The sequence below is a fragment of the Bufo bufo genome, chromosome 11 (genome assembly GCF_905171765.1).
Source record: "Bufo bufo chromosome 11, aBufBuf1.1, whole genome shotgun sequence".
NCBI classification, from domain to species: Eukaryota; Metazoa; Chordata; class Amphibia; order Anura; family Bufonidae; genus Bufo; species Bufo bufo.
In genome coordinates, this window is record NC_053399.1 from 14,282,869 (window position 1) to 14,305,491 (window position 22,623).

General features: G+C 46.5%; 1 protein-coding gene and 2 non-coding genes across 4 annotated transcripts; 2 read left to right on the forward strand and 1 right to left on the reverse strand.

Annotated features, from left to right (window-relative positions):
* Positions 1-8,309: 8,309 nt before the first annotated feature.
* Positions 8,310-8,382, reverse strand: TRNAK-CUU. Its single transcript has one exon. It is a non-coding gene; the product is annotated as a tRNA-Lys (tRNA).
* A 2,749-nt stretch (positions 8,383-11,131) lies between these two features.
* On the forward strand, positions 11,132-11,205 carry TRNAI-AAU. Its single transcript has one exon. It is a non-coding gene; the product is annotated as a tRNA-Ile (tRNA).
* A 236-nt stretch (positions 11,206-11,441) lies between these two features.
* ZNF839 (zinc finger protein 839) lies at positions 11,442-22,314 on the forward strand. 2 transcript variants are annotated; one of them, XM_040411746.1, is made up of 8 exons: positions 11,442-12,977; positions 14,008-14,721; positions 15,577-15,789; positions 16,649-16,741; positions 17,817-17,960; positions 18,262-18,369; positions 18,448-18,571; positions 21,538-22,314. In XM_040411746.1, the coding sequence occupies exons 1-8, from the start codon at positions 11,583-11,585 to the stop codon at positions 22,191-22,193; spliced, it is 3,447 nt and encodes a 1,148-aa protein (XP_040267680.1). In that variant the 5' UTR covers positions 11,442-11,582; the 3' UTR covers positions 22,194-22,314. The 2 variants fall into 2 exon arrangements, with proteins under 2 accessions (XP_040267680.1, XP_040267681.1); XM_040411747.1 differs by having other exon boundaries at positions 21,547-22,314.
* The last annotated feature ends 309 nt before the right edge of the window (positions 22,315-22,623 follow it).

The window sequence follows — 22,623 nt, forward strand, 5'->3', positions numbered from 1 at the left end:
GATACTGTATGGGCGGAGAGGAGCGCTCCAGGGCCGGATCCTGTACGGGCTCCTGTCCGGGCGGAGAGGAGCGCCCCAGGGCCGGATCCTGTCCGGGCGGAGAGGAGCGCCCCAGGGCCGGATCCTGTCCGGGCGGAGAGGAGCGCCCCAGGGCCGGATCCTGTCCGGGCGGAGAGGAGCGCCCCAGGGCCGGATCCTGTCCGGGCGGAGAGGAGCGCCCCAGGGCCGGATCCTGTACAGGGTAGAGGGCAGTTTGTGAGGGGGTGAGCGGAATGGCGAGCAGTAAGGAGGCTGTGTGTGCGTAGTCATGGAGGTGTATTCTACCTGTGTGAAGTTGGCACCCCATGTTCTTAAATTTCAAAAATAAATACACCATTCGTTTGTGCTGGTTTGTGCTGCAAAAATGAACGTTTGTGCTGATTTGGTTTCCGAGATATTGCGCACTTGATTTGCTGAAACCCCGCTCATTTTCCACCCCATGTTTTTAACCCTGACCCTAGACCCCCCAGGTGTGCTGCAGCTTGTCCCCTCCTGCCCGCCCCCACATATTTTTTTGGGGCACAAGCATATAATTTTATTTTTTTCTGCGTACGCTGACTGTGGCCAGGATTCTTAGCGTCGCACACCCCACCGCTGATCAACTTCGGACGGTTGATCTGCAAGTTTGAATAAAAAAAATATATATTTCACATTTTTTGGCTTATTTTTATTTTTTTGTCTGTTGGGTTTAGGGTAAGTTCGCGAACACCCGTACCCCCACACACACGCACACCAAATAAATTTTATCACGCACACACACACACTCCCCTATGGCCCGCCGGATGTTCTCGGCTGAGGAGGCATACGCCCAGCTTGCCTCCGAGTCCGAGAACCCCAGTGAGGACGAGGATGACCCCACTTTCCTTTTGTCATCCGCGTCCTCCTCATCATCTAGCGATGATGATGAGCCCCCAAGGCGGCTGAGACACCGCCATGCCAGGGACCCTGTGGCCCACACTAGTACGAGAAGCTCTGGGGCTCGTACTAGTTTTCCGGCCCACCAGTTAAGTCCACCGGAGCCCCCTGCCGGTGAACTTGTCTGGTGTACCCCAGAGCGTTTTGAGCCCGTGATTCCTGAGTTTGTAGGCCAATCAGGAATCCAGATTTCCACAGTGGGCTTCACTGAATACGACTACTTTAGTCTATTTTTCAGTGACCACTTTGTGAATCTGATGGTGGAGCAAACAAATCTGTACGCCCAACAGTTCATTGCTCAACACCCGGGCTCCTTTTTGGCTAGGCCCAGTGGCTGGACTCCGGTCTGTGCAGCCAAGATGAGGACGTTTTGGGGCCTCGTGCTGCATATGGGTCTAGTCAAGAAACCTAGTGTCAGGCATTACTGGAGTGGGGACGTCCTCTACCAGACCCCACTTTACAGTACGGCCATGACACGCTCCTGTTTTGAGGCCATTTGGAAATGCCTGCATTATGCAGATAATGCAGCATATCCCCCCCCAAGGTGATCCTGCCTATGACCGCCTGTACAAAATCAGGCCGGTCATCGATCACTTTGGGGCCAAATTTGTACAGGCCTATGTACCTGGAAGGGAGGTCGCGGTTGATGAGTCTCTCATTGCTTTCAAGGGGAGACTCATTTCCCGCCAGTATGTTCCCTCTAAGCGGGGGAGGTATGGCGTGAAGCTGTACAAACTTTGTGAGAGTACCTCAGGGTACACTTTCAAGTTTCGTGTGTACGAGGGGCGAGATTCCTGTATTCAACCCCCAGAATGTCCCTCCACTCTGGGTGTTAGCGGGAAACTTGTGTGGGACCTTATGCACCCACTGCTAGATAAGGGTTACCACCTGTACGTGGATAACTTTTATACTAGTATCCCCTTGTTCCAGTCTCTCGCCGCCAGATCCACGTCCGCTTGTGGGACCGTGCGGAAAAATCAATGCAGCCTCCCTACCCACCCCCTCCAGGTACCTATCCCCAGGGGTGCGACCCGTGCACTTACCAGTGGAAACCTGTTGCTGGTCAGATATAAGGACAAGAGGGATGTCCTTGTACTGTCCACAATTCACGGTAACGGCACCACCCCTGTCCCTGTGCGAGGTACCGCGGCAACGGTCCTCAAGCCCGATTGTATCGTTGACTACAATCGGTATATGGGAGGAGTTGATCTCTCTGATCAAGTCCTCAAGCCATATAATGCCATGCGCAAAACCCGGGCATGGTACAAAAAACTTGCGGTCTGCTTGGTGCAGGTTGCCATGTACAACTCTTTTGTGCTGTCCCGGAACGCTGGCAACACAGGGACATTCCTCCAGTTCTATGAGGCAGTCCTCAAGGACCTGATCTTTTCTGACCGGGAAAGAGCAGGCCGGAGTACCTCGGGAACTGGAGGCTCCCGGATCGTCCCTGGCCAACACTTTCCAGGTGTGGTCCCCCATACTGGAAAGAAGGGACGGACCCCCAAAAAAAGTGCAGAGTGTGTCGCAGGAGGGGGATACGGAAGGACACCACTACTCAATGTGACACGTGCCCCGATCATCCGGGCCTCTGCATTATTGGTTGCTTCAGGGAGTACCACACTTCCATGGAGTACTAAATTTATGTTCCCCTTCCCCAATTTAGCCACTGACAATCGGATAAAAAACTTTGGTTCTCAGACTTGAAACACTAAAACGAAAAAAATATTTTTTATAAAATATTTCGTAAAACTAAACTAAATTAAAAAAAAGTAGACATATTAGGTATCGCCGCGTCTGTAAGAATCTGCTCTATAAAAATACCCCATGACCTAACCCCTCAGATGAACACGGTCAGAAAAAAAAAAACAAACGGTGTAAAAAAAGTTTTTTTTGTCACCTTACATCACCGTTGCACCGTTTTTATTTTATTTTTTGACCATGTTCATCTGAGGGGTTAGGTCATGGGGTATTTTTATAGAGCAGATTCTTACAGATGCGGCGATACCTAAATCGTTTTAGTATCTCAAGTCTGAGAACCAAAGTTTTTTATCCGATTGTCAGTGGCTAAATTGGGGAAGGGGAACATAAATTTAGTACTCCATGGAAGTGTGATACTCCCTGAAGCAACCAATAATGCAGAGGCCCGGATGATCGGGGCAAGTGTCACACTGAGTAGTGGTGTCCTTCCGTATCCCCCTCCTGTGACACACTCTGCACCTTTTTTGGGTCCGTCCCTTCTTTCCAGTATGGGGGACCACACCTGGAAAGTACCTGGACCACCCCTATGGATAAGCACCTGGAGGGGGTGGGTAGGGATGCCGGGTTGATTTTTCCGCACTTTCCCACAAGTGGACGTGGATCTGGCGGCGAGAGACTGGAACAAGGGGATACTAGTATAAAAGTTATCCACGGACAGGTGGTAACCGTTATCCAGCAGTGGGTGCATAAGGTCCCACACAAGTTTCCCGCTAACACCCAGAGTGGAGGGACATTCTGGGGGTTGAATACGGGAATCTCGCCCCTCGTACACACGAAACTTGTAAGTGTACCCTGAGGTACTCTTACAAAGTTTGTACAGCTTCACGCCATACCTCCCCCGCTTAGAGGGAACATACTGGCGGGAAATGAGTCTCCCCTTGAAAGCAATGAGAGACTCATCAACCGCGACCTCCCTTCCAGGTACATAGGCCTGTACAAAATTGGCCCCAAAGTGATCGATGACCGGCCTGATTTTGTACAGGCGATCATAGGCAGGATCACCTTGGGGGATATATGCTGCATTATCTGCATAATGCAGGCCTTTCTGGATGGCCTCAAACCGGGTACGTGTCATGGCCGTACTGTAAAGTGGGGTCTGGTATAGGACGTCCCCACTCCAGTAATGCCTGACACTAGGTTTCTTGACTAGACCCATATGCAGCACGAGGCCCCAAAACGTCCTCATCTCACCTGCACAGACCGGAGTCCAGCCACTGGGCCTGGCCAAAAAGGAGCCCGGGTGTTGAGCAATGAACTGTTGGGCGTACAGATTTGTTTGCTCCACCATCAGATTCACAAAGTGGTCACTGAAAAATAGACTAAAGTAGTCGTATTCAGTGAAGCCCACTGTGGAAATCTGGATTCCTGATTGGCCTACAAACTCAGGAATCACGGGCTCAAAACGCTCTGGGGTACACCAGAAAAGTTCACCGGTAGGGGGCTCCGGTGGACTTAACTGGTGGGCCGGAAAACTAGTACGAGCCCCAGAGCTTCTCGTACTAGTGTGGGCCACAGGGTCCCTAGCATGGCGGTCCCCTTGCTCCGCCTGGCGGTGTCTCCGCCGCCTTGGGGGCTCATCATCATCGCTAGATGATGAGGAGGACGCGGATGACAAAAGGAAAGTGGGGTCATCCTCGTCCTCACTGGGGCTCTCGGACTCGGACTCGGAGGTAAGTTGGTAAGTATGCCTCCTCAGCCGAGAACATCCGGCGGGCCATAGGGGAGTGTGTGTGTGTGCGTGATAAACTTTATTTGGGGTTCGTGTGTGTGGGGGGACGGGTGTTCGCGAACTTACCCTAAACCTAACAGACAAAAAAATAAAAAAAAGCCCAAAAATGTGAATTAAAAAAAAAAAAAAATTCAAACTTGCTGATCAACCGTCCGAAGTTGATCAGCGGTGGGGTGTGCGATGCGCTAACAGTGGCCGGACGCTAAGAAAAAAATAAAATAATATGCTTGTGCCCCAAAAAAAGTTGTGGGGAAGGGGCGGGAGGGGGGCAAGCTGCAGCACACCTGGGGGGTCTAGGGTCAGGGTTAAAAACATGGGGTGGAAAGTGGGAGGGGTTTCATCAAATCAAGTGCGCAATATCTCGGAAACCAAAGCGGCGCAAACGTTCATTTTTGCAGCACAAACGAATGGTGTATTCCTTTTTGAAATTTAACCGCCTCACGTCCGCCCATAGGATATAAACGTCCTATGGGTGGACGTCTATTTCTGACAGCACGTTTTAAAACGTCCTGTCAGAAATAGCAGCTGCACGCTAATCGTGCAGCTGCTGATCGGGTTGCCCGCTGTCAGTGACAGCAGGGCAACCCTAAGACAAGGCAGGGACAGTGCCCAGGTGTCCCTGCCTTCACGATCGCTGCAGACACAGCGCTCACCGAGCGCTGTGTCTGCAGAGAAGGAAGCGCTGTGCGCTTCCTGTTCCGGCCCGGCGGTCATGTGACTGCCGTGACCGGAGTGTGCAGGAGCTGTGTGAGGTCTCTCAGAGACCTCGATCAGCCCTGCTGTGAGGCTGTACAGCGCAGGATTGCTGCTGTACAGCCTCTATAGGGGTGCATTTGTCCTGTAACTGGGGCTACTATGTCAGCCCTGCACTGAGGCTGTACAGCGCTGGATTGCTGCTGTACAGCCTCTATAGGGGTGCATTTGTCCTGTAACTGGGGCTACTATGTCAGCCCCAGTTACAGGAGAAATCAACAGTGTAAAAAAAAAAGAAAAAGTGAAGCAAATGTCCCCCAGAGGTCTTGTATGACCTTATGGGGGACGAAAAGTGTAAAAAAAAATAAAAAAAATAAAGGGTTGAAAAAATAAAATAAAATAAAGTTTCACATGTAAAAAAAAAAAAAGTTCCCAAGTTAGGAATAAAAAAAAAAATATTAAAATAGAAAAAATAAAGTAAAATAGACATATTTAGTATTGCCGCGTCCGTAAAAACCAGCTCTATAAAAATATCACATGACCTAACCCCTCAGATGAACACCGTAAAAAATAAATAAAAAAAACTGTGTCAAAACAAGCAATTTTTGTCACCTCTCATCACAAAAGGTGCAACACCAAGTGATCAAAAACGCGTATGTCCCACAAAATGGTACCAATAAAACCGTCACCTCATCCCGCAAAAAATGAGCCCCTACATAAGAAAATCTCTCAAAAAATAAAAAAACTATAGCTCTTAGAACATGGAGACACTAAAACATCATTTTTTTGGTTTCAAAAATGCTATTATTGTGTTAAAGTGAAACAAATAAAAAAAAGTATACATATTAGGTATTGCCGCGTCCGTAAAAACCAGCTCTATAAAAATATCACATGACCTAACCCCTCGGGTGAACACCGTAAAAAAAAAAAAAAAAAAACTGTCAAAACAAGCAATTTTTGTCACCTTGCATCACAAAAGGTGCAACACCAAGTGATCAAAAACGTGTATGTCCCACAAAATGGTACCAATAAAACAGTCACCTCATCCCGCAAAAAATGAGCCCCTACATAAGAAAATCTCTCAAAAAATAAAAAAACTATAGCTCTCAGAACATGGACACATTAAAACATAATTTTTTGGTTTCAAAAATGCTATTATTGTGTAAAACTTTAATAAATGAGAAAAAGTATACATATTAGGTATCGCCACGTCCGTAACAATCTGCTCTATAAAAATGTCACTTGACTGAACACCTAAGGTGAACGCTGTAAAAATAAATAAATAGAAACTGTGCTAAAACAACCAATTTTTTGGTCACCTTGCCCCATAAAGTGTTATATTGAATGATCAAAAAATCATATGTACCCAAAAATAGTACTAATAAAACTGGCACCTTATCCCCTAGTTTCCAAAATGGGGTCACTTCTTGGGAGTTTCTACTGTAAGGGTGCATCAGGGGGCTTCAAATGGGACATGGCATCTAAAAACCATGTGGAGTTCCTTTCCTTCTGCGCCCTGCCGTGTGCCCATACAGCAGTTTACGACCACATGTGGGGTGTTTCTGTAAACCGCAGAATCTGGGTAATAAATATTGAGTTTTGTTTGGCTGTTAACCATCGATGTGTTAGAGAAAAAAATTGATTAAAATGGAAAATCTGCCAAAAAAGTGAAATTTAAAAATTTGATCTCCATTTTCCTTTAATTCTTGTGGAACGCCTAAAGGGTTAACAAAGTTTGTAAAATCGGTTTTGAATACCTTGAGGGGTGTAGTTTCTACAATGGGGTCATTTATGGGGGTATCCACTATGTAGGCCCCACAAAGTGACTTCAGACCTGAACTGGTCCTTATAAAGTGGGTTTTGGCAATTTTCTTAAAAATTTGAAGAATTGCTTCTAAACTTCTAAGCCTTCTAACGTCCTAAAAAAATAAAATGACATTTCCAAAATGATGCCAACATAAAGTAGACATATGGGGAATGTTAAATAATAAATATTTTATGAGGTATCACTTTCTGTTTTAAAAGCAGAGAAATTGAAATTTAGAAAATTGCGATTTTTTTAAATTTTTGGGTAAATTTGGGATTTTTTCATAAATAAAGGTGAAATATTTTGACTCAAATTTATGACTATCATGAAGTACAATGTGTCACGAGAAAACAATCTCTGAATGACTTGGATAAATAAAGGCGTTCCAAAGTTATTACCACATAAAGTGAGATATGTCCGTTTTGCAAAATTTGGCCTGGTCAGGAAGGGGGCAAAGGGCCCAGATGGGAAGTGGTTAAGATCATGGGGTGAAAAGTGGGCGGGGTTTCAGCAAATCAAGCGCGCAATATCTCTGAAACCAAAGCGGCACACGCGTTCATTTTTGCGGCACAAACGCAGCACAAACGAATGGTGTATTTCTTTTTGAAATGTAAAAACATGGGGTGGAAAGTGGGCGGGGTTTCAGCAAATCAAGCGCGCAATATCTCGGAAACCAAAGCGGCGCAAACGTTCATTTTTGCGGCACAAACGCAGCACAAACGAATGGTGTATTTCTTTTTGAAATTTAAGAACATGGGGTGCCAACTTCACACAGGTGGTCATTTATTAAGACTGGCGTTTTAGACGCCAACAGTAACCCTTCGCTGGCGCTTGATGCACAACAGCCTTAAATCTACACCGGCTCCGTTGCTGCCTTAGATCATTTTCTACGCCAAAAACTGGTGTAGTAAATGATAAATGAGACGGGCCGCCCGGGCCACCCCTTCCCCGCCCACGCCATTGCTCCTTTTTTTTTAGTACTGGTGTAAGTGATTTGGAAGGGGAAGAAGTCTCAGATTTTGCCGCAAATCACCTTTGCGAAAAAATCTTCGCCAAATATACACCAAAAAGTGGTATATATTTGGTCATAAATGACCCCCTTAGTTTTATTTTTATGTAAGTGTGAAAACAAGCAGAATGGAATTTTATCTATTGCATTGATAAAAATACATATGAAAAAGTAATTCTGAATTCTAGTAAAACAGTTTCCTGAATTAGGAACGCAAAGAATTTAATAAGTAACATCAAGAGGGAGGAAAAAGGAATAGAAAGCTGATTTCATCGGGCAGATTCCGAATTGTATAGAATAAAAAATACATGTATTAAAATAAAGAAGGAAACTTAATAAAAAAAAAAAAAAAAACTTAACGCCCAACGTGGGGCTCGAACCCACGACCCTGAGATTAAGAGTCTCATGCTCTACCGACTGAGCTAGCCGGGCGCTGGTGAAAGTAGCAACTCAACTAGCTTTAGTACAATGAGATGGGTGTTAACCCTCTGAGAACCAAAACAGTATTTTCAATTTTCCTCTTTGCATTGCAATCTATGCTCTGTTTTCTTCTATTATAATTGTTTATTTTTGTTTTGTGTTGCCCTTTTTTTTTTTTTGCAAGAAGAGTTGTACTTTAGCTTGGTGCAATTTTTGGTACATTTATTTATATTTAGGTAAAAATGGGGGGGGGGAGCAATTTTTTTTTTCTTTATAAATAACGCTCTCTCTCTATATATAATAACTAATTTCTTTATTATCCCATAGTGGGATATTTAATTTTTTATTTTTTAAAAAGAGGACTACATTCATTTCTCATGTAATAACTAGGGATGAGCGAATTTCACATTTTGAATTTCGTTTTCGCTTCGTGTTGTGGTATTTTACCGAATTGCGTTACGGATTCCGTTACCATGGACCATAACGCAATTCCATGACGGAATCCGTTTTTCATGGCCATAGACTTCTATAATGACGGAATGAATAACGGAATGCCTCTAAAGGCATTCCGTCATGGAATTGCGTTATGGTCCGTGGTAACGGAATCCATAACGCAATTCGGTAAATACCCCAAAACGAAGCGAAAACTAATTTCAAAATGTGAAATGAATGGGTCCGGATTCGTTCCGCAATGTTGCGGAACGGATCCGGTCCCTTTCTACGGACGTGTGAATGGACCCTAAAACGTAATTTTTAATATAAATAGATATTTCCTGCTTGGTGCTTCCAGTTGGGGGTGTGTCCCTTCACAGTCTGACACCATCAGCGCTGACTGGATAGTGTCAGACTGTGCAAGGACACACCCTCAACTGGTAACACCCAGCTGGACCTTCATTGCAGGCTGCCGGCAAATCATTCATAACATCTAGTGGGAATAATAGAGGATGGTTGCTCCGGAATTGATATGACATGAAGGATACAAGTAGTTATTACAGTAGACGTGAGTACAGCACTTGGCTATGTCCTGTGCTGCCATGGAGCATGCTGGACCATCAGATCAGGGGAACGGGACCCCACTTCTCGGGATCAGCGGGGGTCCCAGCAGTCGGACTTCCAGCGATCGGTTAGTTAACCCCTATCCTGTGAATAAGGGGTAACTTACAAACGTAGCACGACGGGAACGCCCCTAAAATACCCACTTTGCATGTCATTATTTACAAACACTGACATTTTTGGGGATTGTCCCAAAAAAATCGTGAGTATTTCCATTTATGGTATAACTTCAGCCTGCGCACAATTTCCAGGAGGTTCTAGCTAAGCATACCATAAGGAGCGGAGACATAGACAGTCCTGGGGCCCCTCTGACAAGGTGGGGGCCCCCTATATAGTCTCTCCTTTTGCATGCTGTGCTCAGGGTTGACACTTTAAGGGTGTCCCTCTGATGCATTATCCAATCAGCGAGCAGGGACACGCCCCCCCCAATACAGTCAGTAATTCATTCATAAACTTCTTGTAGGAATAACAGAGGGACAATACAACGGAAAGTCATGAGAAAAGTTGATTGAGAATTGTTCTTACACGTGGAATACGAATAGTTACTAAAATAGACATGTCCGAAGAGGGGAGAGGTCCTTTTTAAAAGGGGTGTTTTGGCCTTAGAGCTGACAACCCCAATTCTGGTGGCCAATTAAAAAAATATATATAAAAGTCATCTGTCCGAGGTCCCCTTCTCCCGCACTGGTTGTCAGAGGTCCCCTTCTCCCGCACTGGTTTGGTGTGAGAATTGCAGGAATGTGGAGAAGTGAAAATTTTTGTTTTATTTTTTGCAATTGTCCACTGGGGTGTGTAGAGCTGTCAGCAGCTCAGTCAGTCACTGGGGTGTGTAGGGCTGTCAGCAGCTCGGTCAGTCACTGGGGTGTGTAGGGCTGTCAGCAGCTCGGTCAGTCACTGGGGTATGTAGGGCTGTCAGCAGCTCAGTCAGTGACTGGGGTGTGTAGGGCTGTCAGCAGCTCAGTCAGTGACTGGGGTGTGTAGGGCTGTCAGCAGCTCGGTCAGTCACTGGGGTATGTAGGGCTGTCAGCAGCTCGGTCAGTCACTGGGGTATGTAGGGCTGTCAGCAGCTCGGTCAGTCACTGAGGTATGTAGGGCTGTCAGCAGCACGGTCAGTCACTAGAATGTGTAGGGCTGTCAGCAGCTCGGTCAGTCACTGGGGTATGTAGGGTTGTCAGCAGCTCAGTCAGTCACTAGAGTATGTAGGGTTGTCAGCAGCTCTGTCAGTCACTGGGGTATGTAGAGCTGTCAGCAGCTCAGTCAGTCACTGGGGTGTGTAGGGCTGTCAGCAGCTCGGTCAGTCACTGGGGTGTGTAGGGCTGTCAGCAGCTCGGTCAGTCATTAGAGTATGTAGGGCTGTCAGCAGCTCAGTCAGTCACTAGAGTATGTAGGGCTGTCAGCAGCTCAGTCAGTCACTGGGGTATGTAGGGTTGTCAGCAGCTCAGTCAGTCACTGGGGTGTGTAGGGCTGTCAGCAGCTTGGTCAGTCACTGGGGTATGTAGAGCTGTCAGCAGCTCGGTCAGTCACTAGAGTATGTAGGGCTGTCAGCAGCTCAGTCAGTCACTAGAGTATGTAGGGCTGTCAGCAGCTCAGTCAGTCACTAGAGTATGTAGGGCTGTCAGCAGCTCAGTCAGTCACTAGAGTATGTAGGGCTGTCAGCAGCTCGGTCAGTCACCCTTTTAAACACCTAGCTTCCCTCAGTCTAACATGTGGCCGGTTAGCTCAGTTGGTTAGAGCGTGGTGCTAATAACGCCAAGGTCGCGGGTTCGATCCCCGTACGGGCCAATTACCTTTTTTTTTCTCTTGAAGTTTTGTTTTTCTTTAATATCTTTTTTACACTTCTTATATATTTTTTTAAACATTTTATTACATTTACTGTCAGTGTTTTTAGTTTCACAGTGCTCATTTCCTAGTAAACTCGCCGCTAGATAACGCGCAGCGCCCGCGGTTTGCCCCTCCTCAGCTCCCGTAGTTGAAACTCCTCATACTCTCCTCCCCATTTCTTGACCTTCGCGGTCGGGGGGGAGGTCCTGTCAACTAAGAAAAAAAAAAAAAAACGTGGCTGCCTCCTGAACTAGGGCTGCGGCCGGGACGCGGCGACCACAGCGAGCGGAGGAATTCGCCTTAACGGTGACCGCTAGGCCGACGGAATCTCCGACAAGATGGCGGCGCTGGGCTGCCCCAGCAACATGGCGGCGGTCGTGAACGCGTTGGAACAGATGGAGGAGTATGTGCAGGTGGTGGTCGGGGCGGACGGGGACCCCAGCCAGGTGGTGATGGTGCAGAGGGCAGACGGCGGCCTCCTCAGGCCGGTGCAGGAGCTGAGCCCGGAGCTTCTGAGGAGCCTCTCCCAGAGCGACGCCGTCTTCTACGTCCAGTCCGACGGGAGCCTGGTGCCCGGGGGGAGCCTGGAGGACGTGCAGGCTGGGGTGAGGCTGGTGACCGGGGGAGGCCATGAACTGGAGGCTGCCCACCCTGAGGTCAAGCTGGTCACTAGAGGCCAAATGGAAGAGGCTGTAACTGGGGGCCATGTTGTGGAGGCCGCTTACCCTGAGATGAGGCTGGAGACTGGAGGCCAGATAGAAGAGGCTATAACTGGGGGCCATGTTGTGGAGGCCTCTTACCCTGAGATGAGGCTGGAGACTGGAGGCCAGATAGAAGAGGCTATAACTGGGGACCATGTTGTGGAGGCCGCTTACCCTGAGATGAGGCTGGGCAATGGAGGCCAAATAGAAGAGGCTGTAGCTGGGGGCCATGTTGTGGAGGCCGCTTACCCTGAGATGAGGCTGGAGACTGGAGGCCAGATAGAAGAGGATATAACTGGGGGACATGTTGTGGAGACCGCTTACCCTGAGATGAGGCTGGAGACTGGAGGCCAGATAGAAGAGGCTATAACTGGGGGCCATGTTGTGGAGGCCATGCAGTCCGAGATGAGGCTGGACTTTGGAGGACAGTTGGCAGAAGCCACCCACCACCCTGTTAGTTTGGCCACCCAGGATATTGAAAGCGGAGCCCATGTAATGGAGACCATCCAGTCAGCGGTCAACTTAGTAACCAGAGGCCAGGAGGTGGAGGCCGCCCACCCGGAGATGATTCTGATACCTGGCGGCCAAATGGAAGATAGCGGGGTGAACCTGGTCACTGGAGGCCAGGTGGTGGAGGCTGAACAGTCTGTGATGGAGGAGCCCATGAGCCTGGTGAATGGAGGCCAGGTGGTGGAGGAGGTCCTCAGTCCTGACATGGCGGTAGAGACTGGAGGAGGTCTGGAGGAAGCCCACCCTGATATGCTAACGGCATTGAACCTCACCAAGGACAGAGGCCGGGTCCAGGAGAGACCTGAGGTCAGCCTCGCGTCCGCCGGGGCTCCAGAGATGGCGGCACAGGGCATTGCGCAAAGCCAGTCATTGCCGGCAGTGGTGGGCGCCGCGCGGTCAGGACTCCCCACGTTAACTGCTCCTGTCTCCATGCTGAAGGATGCGGCCCAGCAGCTGAAGACGGTGGCCCACCACGTGGCCCTAAGAGAGGGGGACTCCGTCACCAGGATCCTCAACCAGAAGGTGACTGAGTCAGATCGACATTTTATCTTAGTTTTTCTATTCGGGGGGGGGGGGGGGGCACATGATGTTGGCTTTTCCCAACCTGTGGGTCACCAGCTGTTGCAAAACTACAACCCCCAGCATGCTCTGACAACCGGCAACCATCTCCCCCCCCCCCCCCCCCCCCAATAGCAACAGCTGGAGGGTCACAGATTGGGGGCCACTGATCTGGGGGTCCTAACTGATAAGTTGTCGCCTGTATAGCCCCCCACAGAGGGGGTGTTCTGGGAATAAACCTACCCTGAGGATTGGGGACAAGCGTCCGAATTGTGGCGGTTCAACCGCTGGGAATGGCGTTCCCTTTAAAATAAAAAAACATGCCCGCTTTCTTCCAAAAAACGGCAACACCTTTGTCCATGGGTCGTGTCTGGTATTGCAGCTTGGAGTCATTGGGGCAGAGCTGCAATACCACACACAACCTGTGGGCAGGGGTGGCGCCATTATTGGAAGAAAGCGGCCATGTTTATCTAAACCTGGACACCCCCTTTAAGTAGAGCGCCAGTCCCATAGAGTTGGAGGGAGCAGCAGTGTGCAGGCTCGCCAACCCCTCCATTCAAAATAGGTACACGGGACCCCCAATCTGCCTGTCGGGGGGGGGGGGGGCATCCCAGCTGTCAAACCACCACCAGTCTAGAAGTTGCTGCAGCTTTGCACTGCAATCTTTTTCATTTCCTCACTGTCGTCTAAGTCGCTGCTTGCTGTCAGTGAATAGCAACACTCTCATTTACACCTAGAGGCCTCAAGCACTGCACAGATTTAATACTTTTCCCAGCGGAGGGTTTGTTTCCGTTGACTCCAGTCTCGAAAATCCTCTGACATCTCTTGCATGCGCTGATACACTGCAACAAACGATCAGGACAGGAGAGAGATACTGGAGTTTGCCTGGGATTGCCCAGAGACATTGTAACAGACCCTCAGCTGTGAGAAGTATTGGTTGTCACATAGCAGAGAACACAGGTTACATTTGTGTGATCTGTCTCCTGTTTTGCAGCAGCTGAAATTCATCCACGTTCAAGTGCCTGGCGCCCAGGCCACGAAGAGCGCCGATCCGGTGGTGCTTAATCTGAGCGCGGTCCATACGAAAACTGCCAGTCCCGGTCTGCCCAGCGCGCAGAACGTACAGATCAAGTCTCTGAGCGAATCCGGGCGGTCGCTGGTGGTGAACGCTTCCTCTCTGGAGTCTCCCGTCCAAATCCTCGTCCGGCAGACTCAGCCGTCGGCAGCGAAGCCCAGGAACCCGGACCCCAATAAGAACGGCAGGGAGTCGAAGGAGCACCGATCCTGCGTTGCTCACCCCCAGAACGGCGCTCGCGCCTCGTACGCCACCGAGCAGACACAGAAAAAGGGCCATAAACGGAAAAAGTCCATAAAGATCAAGACCCGCTCCGGGCGCATCTCTCGCCCTCCCAAACACAAAGCAAAAGACTACAAGTTCCTGAAAGTGGGCGACTTGATTCAAGACAGCACGTCCGATTCAGAAGACTACTCGGAGCTGAGCACGGACGAGGAAGAAAAAGGCGCCAAGGAGCACGTGACATGCGACACGTACACCGTGAAAAATGCGCTCTTCCAGTGTCAGACGTGTGAGAAGTCCTACATGGGTAAAGGGGGGCTCTCCCGCCACTACCGGCTGTACCCCAGTCACGGACAGATGGAGCCTTTGCAGTCTGGTGTCGGAGGGCATTTGGTACCCAGTGAACCAAAGGTAAGGATGGCACTGCGAGTATAGAACAGTGGGGTCCGACCCCCTATGGTCGCCAGGGGGGGATGAATGGTTGCCCATGTAACGTATGGATGCTTTAGGGCCATCAGAAAGGGAACTGCTCCTGTTCTGGAGCATAAAGGGGGGCTCTGCTCTGTGTCGCCCGGCGCTCCTTCTTGTAACTCACAGGTCTGTGCGGCGCATTGCTTATACTTATAGCAATGCGCCGCACAGACCTGTGAGTTACAAGAAGGAGCGCCGGGCGGCACAGCACATGTAAGTATAATGCTGCTGAGTAACTGACCATGGCAGACAGGACTTCAGTAGCGTCCCGACTGCCATGGTAACCGATCGGAGCCCCAGCATTACACTGCTGGGACTCCGATCGGAACGGCCGCTGCCACCAATGATGGAGTGAGGAGGGCGCACTGCCCACCAATGCAAACATTGTAGAAACATTCCCGGCACCTAACCTCTGACAGGGAGCTGCCGTTCTCGCAATTAACCCCTCAGGTACTGCAGATGGCAGCGCCCTGTCAGAGGTGCGTTCCCATCACCATGGGAACACCTCGGGTTTAGAATATACCATTGGATCTGAGTTTTCTCCAATCCGATGGTATATTTTAACTTCAAGCGTCCCCATCACCATGGGAACACCTCTCCACGCCCAGCTTGTCGCCGATCCACTGCTCCGGTAAACAAAGCCATCTCAGCCCTGCTTCTTGCCCGCAGCAGGGCTAAGCTAATGAACAAACTACCTGCCCGGCGCCCGAAACTGCATGTCCCGGGCGTCGGGCGATACGATTTCCACAGCCCTGCTATAGTACTTCTTGACACTGATTGCGTTTTGTGTTTCAGAAACCCAACCCTAGATCCAGGAAGAGGCTGTTAGAAGACCCTCTGAACCCTATTGTTGCCAGCCTGCCAACCTTGGACAGAGACGGTCTTCAGTTTGTACCAGTAACACAAACGTGTCGGGGACGACGGCAGATGACGGGCAGAAGATTCGGACGCCACCGGAAAATACTGGCTATTGCATCCTCTGAACAGAACGCACTGACAGCGAAAGAAGTATGTAGTCGTATTTATCACCGCGCTCCCTACAGGCTGCCTGCATTATACTCCAGAGCTGCACTCACTATTCTGCTGGTGCAGTCACTGTGTACATACATTACTTGGGGTCTATTCACACGTCCGTAGTTGTTTTGCGGTCCGCAAATTGCAGAGCCGCAAAACACTGACATCGGCAATGTGCGTTGCGCAATTTTCGGATCGCACATCGCCTTCACTATAATAGAAAATGCCTTTTCTTGTCTGCAATTGCGGACAAGAATAGGACTTGTTCTATTTTTTTTCGGGAACAGAAGTGCGGGTCTGGAAATGCGAATGCGGACAGCACATAGTGTGCTGTCCGCATCCGTTCCGGCCCCATTGAAAATGAATGGGTCCGCACCTGTTCCGCATAATTACGGAACGGATCCGGACCATTCATACGGACGTGTGAATGGACCCTTATACTGTACTGATCCTGAGTTACATCCTGTATTATACTCCAGAGCTGCACTCACTATTCTGCTGGTGGAGTCTCTATGTACATACATTACATTGTTTATCCTGCACTGATCCTGAGTTACTTCCTGTATTATACTCCAGAGCTGCACTCACTATTCTGCTGGTGGAGTCACTGTGTACATACATTACTTATCCTGTATTATACTCCAGAGCTGCACTCACTATTCTGCAGACTTCAGAACTGAACTCTCCAAGTATACTCTGCATGTCCAGTGTCTGCACACTGTGGTACGTTGCACTCTGAGGGGTACAGTCTCTACTGTATAGTGTCTGGTTTAGACTCTGGTTGGTTGTACAGTTTTGGTTTGATGATAACCTATTATAATATTGACTATATATTATATTCTCTGCTTTGCAGTTTATTCAGCAATGTGAAGACAAGGATTTAAAGGAACACGTTGCCCCTTGTTTTTCGGAGCGGCTTTCAGTCTATGACTTTTTGCTTGTGAAGGTCAGTGTACTGTGATGTTAGAAGCTTTTTGTTTTCTTTTTTTGGGGGAGAATATTAGTATTGGCCTCAAGATGTGAATGGAGAAAAAAAGGTGACCAAACCGTTCTTGCCCCTCGTGGGCGCTTGACCCCTGTTAATATGCATTATGGGCGAGGCCTACTAAGTAAAATTAGCCCGTATGGTCTCATATTGCATAAAAAGTGTGCGTCTCTGAGCAGTCCTAAAATGCGCCAGACTTATCATTGTGCTGCACAATGTTGGCGCTAAGTGAAGTCAAGGGGTCGCATACATTAAGAGAGCAAGATGCTCCAAGTCAGTCAGGCAGGGTACGCCGCGGTGCTTCCGTTGGCGCAGTGTCTGTGTCAATTTATGGTGCCTCTACTTGGGACAGCACTAAAGAGGTGGTCTATAGGATGGTCTATCCTCAGGATAGGCTGACATTGGCTGATCGGTGGGGGTCCGGAAGTCACTGTGCTGGACCTACACGGCACTGTCCACATTATAGCGGCAGGAGTTCACTGCTACAACGGGAGCAGCACTCTAGTAATGATCTGCGGCTGCTACTGTCAACGGTGCTGTGTATATCCAGTGCCGACTTCCGTCAGCAGGGGGGGGTGCAGATTGTCGGACCCCTGCCAATCAGCCAATGACAGCCTAGGCCACCAGTTATAGGGATTGCGTCATTTCAGACTTTGATGCCACCAGTGTCAAATAGGTGCGGGTCCCACCTCAGAGACCTGCACCTATGTCAAGAACAGCCCCTGAAACTGAAGGAGAGCACACCTCGTACGTGCGGGGGCTCTCCATTCACTGCTATGGGTTTTCAGAAAATGGCTATGCACTTTATTTTCGTCAGTCCCTTAGACGTTGAGGGCGGCTGCACTTACATGTCTGCTCCCCGCTCACTTCAGCTTTCACGTTCTGGAGATAGGTGCGGGTCCCGCCTCTGACATTGGTGGCATATCCTAGCAATATGCCACTAATCTCTAAGATGAGACAGCCCCTTTAAAGAAAAAAAAAAAAAACCCGGACAACCTCTTTATTAATTTTTTTTTAAACATTATATGTTTTTCAGGTCAAACAAGAACACCCGGACAAGCCTTTGTTTCCGCACCTATATAAAGAACTGGAGAAATTGCACTCCATGGTCCGAATCTTGGCTCAAGAGTATTTTAACAATGGCGCTGCGGAAAAGGGACTTGAAGTAGCAGACAGTACGGTAAGTGAAAGGGGTCCTCCGCGGTATACAATCTCTGCTTGTTACAAAGTGTCCTCCTGCTGTAACCTGGCAGTAAGTGCTTCCCCACAGCGCCGCCACAGGTGGCATGAAGCATTACACAGAGTTCATTCACATCAATGGGTTATCTGTGTAATTCAGTCCTCCAGACACAGCCTCTTTCGGCGTCCTCTTTAATATTGCATGGTAACCAATAACTCTCCAATTTCCATTGACCACATAAGCTGGGAATGTACAGTAGCGTCACTGGTCCTATTACGTAATGTGCTTTATGCCCCCCTAGGTGGCAGCATCGCTGGGCATTTCTTCAGAAAAGGTGGTAAAAGTCTCTGCTTCTGGTACGTCTGCTGCAACAGAAGAGCAGAGACGACAGTTAAAAGAAGGGATTGAGGTAAGAAGTCGCGGCATCAGTGACTGTTCTGGGTATGATGGACGGGAACTGACCGATTTGTTGTATTCAATGTGATAGTGTGTAGCGGAAGAGACAATGCCGCCATCAAAACGACCTAAACTAGATGAACCAGAAAGTGTGAGCTCAACCCAAGATGTCACCACAGGAAACGCCACAGATATCAATGAAGAACAGGAGGCGGGTAAGTGGGAACCAAACGTATGGATTGTTTCATCTGCTGGCACATAAAAGGTAAAATTAACTTGTCTCATTAAGCGTTGGCACCGGTGATGGGGCATCCCTGAGGATGGGTCCCCCCCCCCCCCACTGGATTGAGGGCCAGACAGGCTGCAACTGCCAATCTCCTGCCTCTGCTGCTGCTCCAAGTCGGGGCGCATGTGCAGAGGCTATGATTCCGCTACTGAAGTTATATTCCCGTACTTAGGAGGCAGTATTATAGTAGTTATATTCTTGTAGATAGGAGCAGTATTATAGTAGTTATATTATTGTAGATAGGAGCAGTATTATAGTAGTTATATTATTGTAGATAGGAGCAGTATTATAGTAGTTATATTATTGTACATAGGAGCAGTATTATAGTAGTTATATTCTTGTACATAGGAGGCAGTATTATAGTAGTTATATTCTTGTACATAGGAGCAGTATTATAGTAGTTATATTCTTGTACATAGGAGCAGTATTATAGCAGTTATATTCTTGTACATAGGAGCAGTATTATAGTAGTTATATTCTTGTACATAGGAGGCAGTATTATAGTAGGTATATTCTTGTACATAGGAGCAGTATTATAGTAGTTATATTCTTGTACATAGGAGCAGTATTATAGCAGTTATATTCTTGTACATAGGAGCAGTATTATAGTAGTTATATTCTTGTACATAGGAGCAGTATTATAGTAGTTATATTCTTGTACATAGGAGCAGTATTATAGTAGTTATATTCTTGTACATAGGAGGCAGTATTATAGTAGTTATATTCTTATACATAGAGCAGTATTATAGTAGTTATATTCTTGTACATAGGAGGCAGTATTATAGTAGTTATATTCTTGTAGATAGGAGGCAGTATTATAGTAGTTATATTCTTGTAGATAGGAGCAGTATTATAGTAGTTATATTATTGTAGATAGGAGCAGTATTATAGTAGTTATATTATTGTAGATAGGAGCAGTATTATAGTAGTTATATTCTTGTACATAGGAGCAGTATTATAGTAGTTATATTCTTGTACATAGGAGGCAGGATTATAGGAGTTATATTCTTGTACATAGGAGGCAGGATTATAGTAGTTATATTCTTGTACATAGGAGGCAGTATTATAGTAGTTATATTCTTGTACATAGGAGCAGTATTATAGTAGTTATATTCTTGTACATAGGAGCAGAATTATAGTAGTTATATTCTTGTACATAGGAGGCAGTATTATAGTAGTTATATTCTTGTACATAGGAGCAGTATTATAGTAGTTATATTCTTGTACATAGGAGCAGTATTATAGTAGTTATATTCTTGTACATAGGAGGCAGTATTATAGTAGTTATATTCTTGTACATAGGAGCAGTATTATAGTAGTTATATTCTTGTACATAGGGGGCAGTATTATAGTAGTTATATTCTTGTACATAGGGGGCAGTATTATAGTAGTTATATTCTTGTACATAGGAGGCAGTATTATAGTAGTTATATTCTTGTACATAGGAGCAGTATTATAGTAGTTATATTCTTGTACATAGGAGCAGTATTATAGTAGTTATATTCTTGTACATAGGAGGCAGTATTATAGTAGTTATATTCTTGTACATAGGAGCAGTATTATAGTAGTTATATTCTTGTACATAGGAGCAGTATTATAGTAGTTATATTCTTGTACATAGGAGCAGTATTATAGTAGTTATAGTCTTGTACATAGGAGGCAGTATTATAGTAGTTATATTCTTGTACATAGGAGGCAGTATTATAGTAGTTATATTCTTGTACATAGGAGGCAGTATTATAGTAGTTATATTCTTGTACATAGGAGCAGTATTATAGTAGTTATATTCTTGTACATAGGGGGCAGTATTATAGTAGTTATATTCTTGTACATAGGGGGCAGTATTATAGGAGTTATATTCTTGTACATAGGAGCAGTATTATAGTAGTTATATTCTTGTACATAGGAGCAGTATTATAGTAGTTATATTCTTGTACATAGGAGGCAGTATTATAGTAGTTATATTCTTGTACATAGGAGGCAGTATTATAGTAGTTATATTCTTGTACATAGGGGGCAGTATTATAGTAGTTATATTCTTGTACATAGGGGGCAGTATTATAGTAGTTATATTCTTGTACATAGGGGGCAGTATTATAGTAGTTATATTCTTGTACATAGGGGGCAGTATTATAGTAGTTATATTCTTGTACATAGGAGGCAGTATTATAGTAGTTATATTCTTGTACATAGGAGGCAGTATTATAGTAGTTATATTCTTGTACATAGGAGGCAGTATTATAGTAGTTATATTCTTGTACATAGGAGGCAGTATTATAGTAGTTATATTCTTGTACATAGGAGGCAGTATTATAGTAGTTATATTCTTGTACATAGGAGGCAGTATTATAGTAGTTATATTCTTGTACATAGGAGGCAGTATTATAGTAGTTATATTCTTGTATATAGGAGCAGTATTATAGTAGTTATATTCTTGTACATTGGAGCAGTATTATAGTAGTTATATTCTTGTACATAGGAGCAGTATTATAGTAGTTATATTCTTGTACATAGGAGGCCGTATTATAGTAGTTATAGTCTTGTACATAGGAGCAGTATTATAGTAGTTATATTCTTGTACATAGGAGGCAGTATTATAGTAGTTATATTCTTGTACATAGGAGCAGTATTATAGTAGTTATATTCTTGTACATAGGAGCAGTATTATAGTAGTTATATTCCTGTACATAGGAGGTAGTATTATAGTAGTTATATTCCTGTACATAGGAGCAGTATTATAGTAGTTATATTCTTGTACATAGGAGGCAGTATTATAGTAGTTATATTCTTGTACATAGGAGGCAGTATTATAGTAGTTATATTCTCAAATGCAATTTCTTTGGTATAATTTCTGTATGAGGAATGTACTATTCAACCTTTGGACCTGTTATTTAGGATGCACAGATCTGGTGTCCATAGTGGATCAGTTGGCTTGTGGAAATGACACCTGTTCTGGTGTTACTAATAATGGTACCGAAAAAGTAATTGAAGTCTCGCACCCGAATGTAACGAAGGAGGAGGCAGAAAACCTACACACTATTACCGATCCAGCATCTATTCCATGTGACATAGAGCAGAACGTTGAGGAAACCTCTTTACCTTTGGTCGGCTCAAGTTCTCCAGAGTCAAGTGACTTTACGCAGATTTCCAGTCAATGTTCAGAGAAATCTTTAGGTGACGCAATTCAGTCAGAAGTAATCCAGGAGGGCACAGGAGCTGAGGAGGTTTTACCAGGAGGCCATTCTTTTCAGCTTCCATGTCCACCGTCTTCTGCGGCTGATCCCGTCCTTTTTCCCGATGCTTCTTCCACCACCATTGCAGAAGAGACATGCAGTGAAAGCCTCCAAGGTCTGGACACCTTCATCTCCCCAGAGATCATTGCCAGTGACCAGTGCCCTCAGGCTTTTGGATTCCACCATGGACATGAGCTGGTGTTTGTTCACGGCACAGAGGAAACCGTGACTGGCGAAGTGGCTGTAATATACGATGGCGCAGGGTCTCCTGCTAACCCGCAGCTGGGCACAGAGGTGGCACTTGTAGAATTGAAGTAAATCTATTCATCTCACACTGAGATGATTGTTACTGTTCTGATTTCTATGCGTGGATGTTTTTTGTTTTTTAAATAAATGTAGGATAATTCCTATATATATACATATATATATTCTTCTAAACTAAAATGTTGAACTTATTTGTAAAGTGTTTGAGTTTATATTTTTTTAACGGGAAGATTTCGTATTTGCACCATTTGTCTTATGACGGCATCAGTCGTGCAGGCTTCCTCGCGGTCAGCACAGAGCTTTACTTATAGACTAAAGGGGTCTTCTAGCATCAGGGTAGGCCATCGATATGGGGGTCCATCTCTCTCTGCACCCCTACTGATCAGCTTTCAAAAGGAGCTAGATTGCTGGTTGTGGCCTACCTGGTAGGGACAGGACTAAGCTGCACCCCCCTGCTACTAAGTAAATGGGGAGGCCGAGTGCT

What these genes read in the sequence shown, in the direction of transcription:
- ZNF839 (XM_040411746.1), top strand. Translation starts at nt 11,583, where the DNA reads ATGGCGGCGCTGGGCTGCCCCAGCAACATGGCGGCGGTCGTGAACGCG. An exon ending in TGGTACCCAGTGAACCAAAG is followed by an intron (nt 14,722 to 15,576) that starts GTAAGGATGGCA and finishes TTTGTGTTTCAG; the next exon opens with AAACCCAACCCTAGATCCAG. An exon ending in TTGAAGTAGCAGACAGTACG is followed by an intron (nt 17,961 to 18,261) that starts GTAAGTGAAAGG and finishes ATGCCCCCCTAG; the next exon opens with GTGGCAGCATCGCTGGGCAT.